At 42.4% G+C, this 9,671-nt stretch overlaps 1 protein-coding gene and 2 pseudogenes across 1 annotated transcript; 2 read left to right on the top strand and 1 right to left on the bottom strand.

Annotated features, from left to right (window-relative positions):
• Positions 1–2: 2 nt before the first annotated feature.
• LOC104910969 (olfactory receptor-like protein COR6) lies at positions 3–766 on the bottom strand (the record flags this gene model as incomplete). Its single annotated transcript, XM_010710911.2, is given in 2 exon segments — positions 3–52; positions 55–766. Coding segments are annotated over 2 exon segments (762 nt in total), but the record flags the coding sequence as incomplete, so codon positions are not given.
• A 415-nt stretch (positions 767–1,181) lies between these two features.
• Positions 1,182–3,843, top strand: LOC100541913 (annotated as a pseudogene).
• Positions 3,844–5,477: 1,634 nt separating this feature from the next.
• On the top strand, positions 5,478–6,898 carry LOC100542067 (annotated as a pseudogene).
• The last annotated feature ends 2,773 nt before the right edge of the window (positions 6,899–9,671 follow it).

Here is a 9,671-nt window from a genome sequence, read left to right on the forward strand (position 1 = left end):
ATGAAGGTTCCATGGAACAAAGAGACAGCCATCAGGTGAGAGGTGCAGGTGGAAAAGCTTTGTATTTGCTCTCCTTGGAGCGAATCCTCAGCACAGTCAGAATAATGAAAATATATGAGATAAGGGTGGAAATTATATTGATCACCATAAACAAGCTGCCAAAAATGAAAACCAGCAGCTCATTGAGAGCGGTACTGGAAGAAGAAATCAGGAAGAGTGGGCTGATATCACAGAAGAAATGGTTTACCACATTTGAAGAGCAAAAGGATAGTTTTAGCAAGCCACTGGTGTGCATCAGAGAGTTGAGGAAGGCCAAGAAGTACAAACCTTTCACCAGCCCCCAGCAGACTGCCTTGGTCATGATGACAGTATAAAGCAGAGGTTTACAGATGGCCACATACCGGTCATATGCCATCACAGCTAGCAGCAGGCACTCTGAGATTGACAACAAAACAAAGCTAAAGTACTGCAGAATGCAACCTCCATATGAAATTGTTTTTGTTTCTTCCAAAAACGTGGCCAACATTTTGGGAATGATGACTGTAGAATAAGCAGCATCTGTGAATGATAGATTTTGCAGGAAAATATACATTGGTGTTTGAAGCTGGATGTCTATGCTGATTAATGCAGTGAGACCCAGATTTGTCATCAAAGTGGTGATGTAGATGGCTAAAAACACCACGAGGAGAGGCATCTGCAGCCTTGGATTGTCTGTCAATCCAGACAGAATGAATGTGGTTGGTGCTGTGCAGTTTCCTGAAGCCATCAGGCTTGGCTGGTGTGCTGTCTGCAGGAGGAGGGGTGATAAAGCTTTTATTAGTGCTTAGAAATTAATGAGGTAAGGAAACGTGCAGTGCTCGCATCCATTATCAACAAGTACACAGCAGAGACTTGGGAAATCCCCAGTTCCTAAAATGCATTTTCCTATGAGAAATAACTCTACCTAGATAACAAAATCTTATTTACCCATTCATTTTATTCCACCCAAAACCAGCTATCCAAAATCTTGAGGTTTTGTTAGGAGTTTCAGTTGCATAGGCTCTCTTTCTCTGCAGTGAGTGGAGACATCAGATTAATCATGTTCTTGGGTGAGGACAAAAGTGTTTTTGTTGACCAGAGAAGAATATAGACCTGATACAATTTTAGGGAGCATTCATATCAATATAAAGCCATGTAAAGCTATGTACGGCAGCCAAACTTGTCTTCAAAGACTTCCAGACTTCTTACATTTAGCAGAGAGAAGTAAGGCACCAGTAGGATGGCATGCATCACATCTACTCCATGCACTTGTAAGATACGTATCTGAGGATAAGAATCTAATGGCAAGAAACCTACAAGAGTTACTTATGGATGCCACGTCAAGATGTGATGTCAGTCCTACATCCTAGGGCAAACATGCTATTCAGTACCTGTGCTTATCCTGTGTTCACTCCTTTCAGTTGCACAGGAGAAGGATTCAAGCTATGCAAGCTAGAAAGGAAAACAACCCAGAAGGTCCCCAGTTATTGATTAGAGTCTTTGTAAAAAAGGACACAAACTGCTTTACTCTCTTCTAGAAAGTCTCAGCCCATTTGATGCAGAGACATGCCTTTGTGACTAAGACTTAATTCAGTTCTGCAGTTGTGCAGAATCAACAGGCAACTTATAGCAGATACCTACTTTGCAAAACTAACTTCAGTGAGGACTAATTTTCACAGAAAGTGATAAGAGCTATCCAGCTTCTTTATGTCTTGCTCATACCTCTGATTTTTAATCCTTGTGTCCAGAAGGCAGGCTCATAGCTGCAGAGCTGTGTTAGTACACTCAGAAAATGTCTGAAGCAATTATATATTGGACAGCCAGACCACAGTAGCGTGGCAATTATCCTGTACTTCACATCCCCTGAGAGAGAGGAGCTAATTACATCACAGCGACATCTTAAGAAGCTTTATGGTATTTCTGATGCTTTTAGGTGTTGCTTGTTGTCAGTGGTTGCAGTCTGTGGAGACCAGAGTCTCGATAATACCACACATGCTATTTACTTGTTGAAAGACAGTATATAATTTGCTATTTGGAACCAATGCCAAAGATTTGTCCCACAGCTTTTCTTTTGAGACCAGGTGTTATCAACATTTATAACCAATAGCTGCTGGTGAAGTTTTCTGGTGTTGTTTGTTTTTTCTTGGAATTTCACTCATTTTTTTCCGTACTAAAAATATTAAACATAAACAAAGCTTTCCAGTATGCTTAAAACAATAGCAGGCGTTCACCTAAAAAGGTGTAGACATCTACAGTGGTAATCGCAAACATGAACATTTGTCTCTTCCCAAACTTAACCTTCTTTGTCCAATTCAGATGTCTACACAAGTTCTTCACTTGGACTTCCTGTTAAGTCATGGGAAAAAAACAAGCAAAGGAACAAACAGGTATTTCTGGGGCTCAGTCATCCCCAGCTAGTGGGAGTGGGAGTCTAAAATCAGTTTGTGATCCTGGAGTGTAAATGTTTGGTCTTCATTATGAAGGGAAATGAGAGAAACCAGTTCAGAGGTAGACGTCTGTGTTATGGACATGCCAAGTTAAACAAGGGAGTCTTGTCTAATTAGACTATAATGACACTACAAGAAAGTGATTTCAAGTAATCCAAAAGTGGATCAATAGCAATTACATATGCAGTTTGCATTGCACAGTATTTTAGCTTTGTGTTGTTAACACTTTCAGAGTGTCTGCTGCTAGCTATGATGGCATATGACTGGTATGTGGCCATCTATAAACCTCTGCTTTATATTACCATCATGACTGAGATGCTCTGCTGAAGTTTGATGAAAGGTTTGTTCTTCTGGGTCTTCCCGAACTCTTTGGTACACACCATTGTCTTCCTAAAACTATCTTTTTTTCTCTTGAAATGTGGTGAAGCATATCTTTTGTGATAACAGCCCACTCTTCCCTCCAGGAGAGAAGATTCAGATTGGATGTCAGGGGAAGTTCTTTACAGAGAGAGTGGTGAGTTGCTGCAACAGTCTGCCCAGATATGTTGTGGATACTCTGTCCCTGGAGGTGTTCAAGGCCAGGTTGGATGGGGCCCGTGCAGCCTGATCTAGTACCAGATCTGGAGGTGGGTGGCCTTGCTTGTGGAAGGGGTGATGGAACTTGGCTATCCTTGGAGTTCCTCCAAACCCAAGCCATTCTATAATTCTGTGATTCTATGATTCTATGACTCTTTCAGACTTCTTCCAGTACCGCTCTCAATGAGCTGCTGGTTTTCATTTTTGGCAGCTTGGTTGTGATGAGCAGCATCATTTCCACCCTCATCTCATATATTTTCATTATTCTATCTGTGCTGAAGATCCACTCCAAGGAGAGCAAATACAAGGCCTTTTCCACCTGCACATCTCACCTGATGGCTGTCTCTTTGTTCCACGGAACCTTCATCTTCATGTATTTGCGACCTGTCAAGAGCTTCTTTCTGGACAAGGACAAAATTGCATCTTTGTTCTACACTGTGGTGATTCCTATGCTGAACCCCTTCATCTACAGCTGGAGGAACAAGGAGGTAAAAGATGTGGAAGTCAACCAGCCCACAGTGTGGATTGAAGCTGGAGGATCTGTAAGGTCCCTTCTAACCCATCCAAAAGGCAAGGAATTTTCTCTTTCAGAGCAGTTAAACTCTAAACTCTAATCTCTAATATCTGTCTCTAGACTGTTTATCTGAAAAACTTAAAATTGCTGATTATGTGGAGCTGTATTTATCGAACAGGTTCAAAGAGAACCACTGATATGAAAGCTGACTTCTTGCAGTTCCTGCTGCTCAGGTTCAGGCCATTAGGCTCAGGAAAGCAATCCGTAAATACCTACAGAACAGCATGAAAGGAAATAATCAGGCCCTTGGAGTATTAAACCACAGAGGGCACAAGCTCCAGCTCCCAGAAGCATACTGCAGATCTCTCCTTTAAAATCAAAATGTTCCTTGCACACTGACTTTAACTCATTCCTAAAATCAATGCAAGAAACTCGTGCTCTGAAGAGGGCTTAAGGCTGAGTGAAATGATGGAGCATCAAGACAGGTAGATTTTTGAACTGCAAGAACTGACAAGATGACCAATGACTTGCAATATTATTTCTTTGTGTAATAAGCCTGGAAAATTGCATCAGATTACTCCAGCCTGGCATTCAGAGGATAACTGGGAGATAAGGATTCAAGACAACAGGCAAAAATTAAAAATTGTTTCAGGTCGAAAGAGATATACTTCAGGTCCATAGCTACCTAATTCTATCAGTCTGAATTTGGGCTCTACGGAAGTCAATCCCAGGTAAGAAACTGCAGTGCATTAGAACTTCATGATGCTGGATGTGTTGGCTGCCAATTCTCGATGTGCTTCTAAGAAGATGGTTCCTTCCCAGGTTGCTACATTGTGCAAAGCTTTCTCTACTTTCACATTTCTTTCCCTTCAGTTCTTAGCTTTGTTCTGACACCAGTAGACAGAAACTTCCTATTTCCATGTGCTACTAGGAAACCATGATATAGTTGCCATCACAAAAGCAAGGTCTTGCACCTGGGTCAAGGTAACCCCCACTATCAATACAAGCTAGGGGATGAAAGGATTGAGCCAGCTCTGCTGAAAAAGACCTGGGGGCGCTGGAGAATGGGAAGCTGGACATGAGCCAGCAATGCGTCCTTGCAGACCAGAAAGCCAATTGTATCCTGGGCTGCATCAAAAGAATTGTGGTCAGCAGTGTGAGGGAGGTGATCCTACCTGCTCTGTGCTGTGAGACCTCACCTGGAGCACTGCATCCAGAGGTGGAGTACTCAGTGCAGGAGAGACATGGACCTACTGGAGTGTGTCCAGAAGACAGCCACAGAAATGATCCAAGGGATGGAACACCCTCCTGTGAGGACAGGCTGAGAGCCGGGGATGTGCAGCCTGGAGAAGAGAGGGCTGCAAGGTGAAATAAGAATGGCTACTCGGTATCTGAAGTGGGGCTGTAAGACAGAAAGGGACAGACTCTTTAGCAGAGTCTGTTCTGCTAGGGCATGAGGAAATGTTTTCATGCTTAAAGAGGGTAGATTTTGGTTGGATATAAGGAAAAAGTCATTTACAGTGTTTTCCAGGTCTTTCTCCTAGCTATGTCTGTGTGGACTTTAATTTGGAATTCAGGTCAGGAATACAAACGGACAGCATCTGATATCAAGTATTTGATCAATAGTATTGATAATGATGAGGAGGAAGAAACTAGCTGAAACTGGAAATCCCAGCTGCAGTAGAAACTGTTGCAGAACTGGAAGAAATCCCCAGAAAAATTCAATGTTTATGTTGTTGTTGATCTTCTGGTTTTGTTTTTGTAAAAGACATCTAGGAGACTGGCTACATAACATTTTGACTAGTAAAGGAAAATGACAGAAATCCCAGATTAAAGTCACATTTATGAAAAAAAAAAAAAAACCAACAAACACCTATATGCAATAGCACTAGCTTTTGAAGTCTAATCAGTTACATGTGAGATTGGAGATTCAAGAGAACATTTGTTGCTGCAGTATTTGCATAGATTTTCACATGCTCCACCAGGTGTGTAACAAAACAAAATATCAACTGCAAATCTTTGTGGCACCCCTTCTCACATCAGCATGAAGGCATGATCAGGCTACAGTTCCAGAATAAACCTAAAATGGCCAGTTCAATTTTCTGTTTGTAATGAACACCATTTCCTTCACACTGACCACTCTTTGTAATTCAGCAGATCTCCCAGGGCATCCCACAAGTGTCAGATGGATGGGAAGAATGACAGCAGGATCACGCAGTTCATCCTCCTAGGACTGACAGATCGCACAGAGCTGCAGGTCCCTCTCTTCTTCACCTTCTTAGTGATCTACATCATCACCGTGCTGGGGAACCTTGGGATGATCGTTTTGATTTGGACTCACCTCCAGCTTCACACTCCCATGTATTTCTTCCTCAGTAACTTGTCTATGATCGACCTCTGCTCTGCTACTGTCTTTGCTCCAAGGGTGCTGGGGAGCTTCTTCGTGCAGAGCAAAACCATTTCCTATTCTGCGTGCCTTTCCCAGACTTTCTTCTTTGCTGTTTTCATCTCCACGGAGGGCTTCTTGCTAACTGCAATGGCGTATGACCGTTACGTTGCCATCTGTAGCCCACTGCTCTACAACACTGTTATGACTAAGAGAGTCTGTACACAGTTGGTGGTGGGATCATACCTGGGGGGACTCCTGAACTCACTGACACACACCTGTGGCTTGCTGGGGCTGCCGTTCTGTGGTCCCAATGTCATCAATCATTACTTTTGTGACATCCCTCCCTTGTTGCAACTTGCATGCTCGGATACCCATCGTAATGAGACTTTGCTATTAGCTTTCTCTACTATATCATCAGCTTCACTCTCTTTGTCATCACTGTTTCCTATATGCTCATCCTATCTGTCATTCTGAAGATCCAGTCAGATGATGGCAGGAAGAAAACCTTCCACACCTGTGCCTCTCACCTGACAGTCATCACCATTTTCTTTGGATCCCTTACTTTTAGCTACATCCAGCCCAGCTCCAGCTACTCAATGGAGCAGGAGAAAATCTCAGCAGTCTTCTACACGCTCCTGATCCCCATGCTGAACCCCTTGATCTACAGCCTGAGAAACAGGGAGGTGAGAAGCAGCTTCAGAAGGACATTTAGGATGAGAGAGCTTTTCCACTAATCACTGCAAGCACCTTGCAAAATGCAAAGACAAAGCTGAGAGAAAGGACTTTGGGGTTATAGTTCCAAATACTTAAATTCATCGTGTGTTGCAACAAGTAAGTGACATATATAGTACTATCAAGTACACTTTTCTTTTGAGAAACTCTTCTGCAATAGTATGAAGATTTAACTTCTTGCTTTTTCCAAAGCAGGAGGCCTTGAACTGCCTCTGAATGTGACTGGCAATCACAAGATCTGAACTGTTTGTTGACCTCTTCTCATGTACCTGCCTTCTCCCCAAGACACTGTCTGTTGTGAAAGGGTGGTTTCATGTTTGTGTGCCTGTGTTATTAAACAGAACAGAACCTTTATTTTTTCATGGAGACAATATTTGCTAGAGAAGGTGTGATCTGCTTGACCACATGGCCTCATTTAAAATGTTTCTAGGAAGGGACAATTGCATAGCTCATGTTTAGAGAGCTGCCTTCTGAAGTAAAGAGAAACAGATTCCTAAAGTGCTGATTTTTGCATGAAAACACTTGAACAAAGTTAATGAGCATACCTGGCTGTCATTCAGTGGACTAACTGGGCTTTTGGATGGTGATAGTATCAAATCTCTAGGTGAAGAAGGATGTGCAAATTGCGTGGATGGACACTGTTAGGTTAGATTTGATGTTATGTTTGCTTGCTAATCAGTTCTCACTGTGCTACCCTTTCCTGAAACAACACAAGAGGGAAGATGGTTGTCACCAGCCATCTGCTTTCTCTGGGGCCCAGGACATTATTAATTAACTTCTATGGAAACAGCAAGAAAAGGTATGCAATCCACTTTTGAATCACTTGAATTATCGAGTACATTTGTCTTTTGTGGTATTATTCTGGGACAGTGTGAAGATCTAACTTCATTTTCCAAAGCAGAGTGCCTTGAACATCCTCTTTCAAGCAGGAACAGGTGTCTCAAAGCAACTCAACTAGAGTTCTTCCCTCATTTCATACTGACGTGTATTCAAACTGCAAAAAAATTGAGATGATTATTTGCTGTGATTAATTACAGGAATCAGCTGAAATATGGGATTCCTGTGCTCACAGTTTTATGTAGCTGTTCAAGGCAATGTGTCTTGCCCTGTTCTACAAACGGAATACATGAAGCTCCATACCAAGGAGTTGTGCAATATGCAGAAGGCTGGTGAAAGAAACAGAGATTAAAGCAATTTTAATTAGCTGTTCAACATTCCACGTGCTGTAACGTAATAGTGTTTTCACTGACATACATGAAATCCGAAAATCACACAACTACATGCAAGCTGATTTACTCAGGGACCCTTTAGAGACACAACGGGGGGGCAGTTGGGGAAATGTCAGTATTTTTACGGTTGTGGCTGAATTATGCCCATATTACCCTTCAGACAGTCTATCTTTCTTCACTGCCTAGAAAGAAAGCATATACAGATGATAGCCATATCATAGACCGATAATGAGAAATTAAAGACTACACGTTCACTCTGGAAAAGCCTTCTAGTTTCCTTCTGCCAATGCAGATGTACTGGTGTCTGAGAAACTTTAGCTGAATCATCTCTAAAGATGGTCTTTGTCAGTAAGGCAGCTGGAAAGACAAGGCTGGAATGTACACCTAATGCTAGGCATGGTGGGACCTTAGATTTCTATACACCAATGAAGAACAGAAGTTAGACTCAGGCAGTAAGAAGACATAGGTATTCTCAAACATCTTCTGGAGTCATCTCCCACTCTGCATATACACGGAACAGGATGACTCAGAGGCTAATTAAGTATTAAACTATCTTAGAATAAGATAGATTAATGTGACTATATAAGAATATCCCTCCTTGTGTCAGCCTCCAGGCTGAAGAAGTGAGGCTTTTTAGAGAAGGCTCCAGGAGTCTTCACTGTGGCCTTCCATTACTTGAAAGAGCTTGTAAAAAAGAGGGAGATGAACATTGTATGCAGTCTGATAGTGATAAGACAAGGGAGAATGGTTTTAAACTTGAAGAGAGGAGGTGTAGAACAGACATTCAGGGAAAATCCTTTATTCAGAGGGTAGCAAGGTAATAGCCCAGGCTGTGCAGAAGAAGCTGTGAATGCCCCATCCCCAGAGGTCCCTGAGGCCAGGTGGGGGAGAGTCCTGGGCAGCCTGTTTGGGTTCAGAGGCAACCAGCCCATGACAGGGATTGGGGCTGGGGGGGATTTGTGGACGCTTCCAACCCAACCATTCTGTGTTTCCGTGATTCTGGGATCTAACCAAAGTCTGAAGAACACAGTAACAGATTTTCTTCACTGTAATCAACTCTGGTCTCCACAGACTGCAACCACTGACAACAAGCAACACCTAAAAGCATCAGAAATACCATAAAGCTTCTTAAGATGTCGCTGTGATGTAATTAGCTCCTCTCTCTCAGGGGATGTGAAGTACAGGATAATTGCCACGCTACTGTGGTCTGGCTGTCCAATATATAATTGCTTCAGACATTTTCTGAGTGTACTAACACAGCTCTGCAGCTATGAGCCTGCCTTCTGGACACAAGGATTAAAAATCAGAGGTATGAGCAAGACATAAAGAAGCTGGATAGCTCTTATCACTTTCTGTGAAAATTAGTCCTCACTGAAGTTAGTTTTGCAAAGTAGGTATCTGCTATAAGTTGCCTGTTGATTCTGCACAACTGCAGAACTGAATTAAGTCTTAGTCACAAAGGCATGTCTCTGCATCAAATGGGCTGAGACTTTCTAGAAGAGAGTAAAGCAGTTTGTGTCCTTTTTTACAAAGACTCTAATCAATAACTGGGGACCTTCTGGGTTGTTTTCCTTTCTAGCTTGCATAGCTTGAATCCTTCTCCTGTGCAACTGAAAGGAGTGAACACAGGATAAGCACAGGTACTGAATAGCATGTTTGCCCTAGGATGTAGGACTGACATCACATCTTGACGTGGCATCCATAAGTAACTCTTGTAGGTTTCTTGCCATTAGATTCTTATCCTCAGATACGTATCTTACAAGTGC

This window comes from Meleagris gallopavo, chromosome 5 (genome assembly GCF_000146605.3).
Source record: "Meleagris gallopavo isolate NT-WF06-2002-E0010 breed Aviagen turkey brand Nicholas breeding stock chromosome 5, Turkey_5.1, whole genome shotgun sequence".
Taxonomy (NCBI): Eukaryota; Metazoa; Chordata; class Aves; order Galliformes; family Phasianidae; genus Meleagris; species Meleagris gallopavo.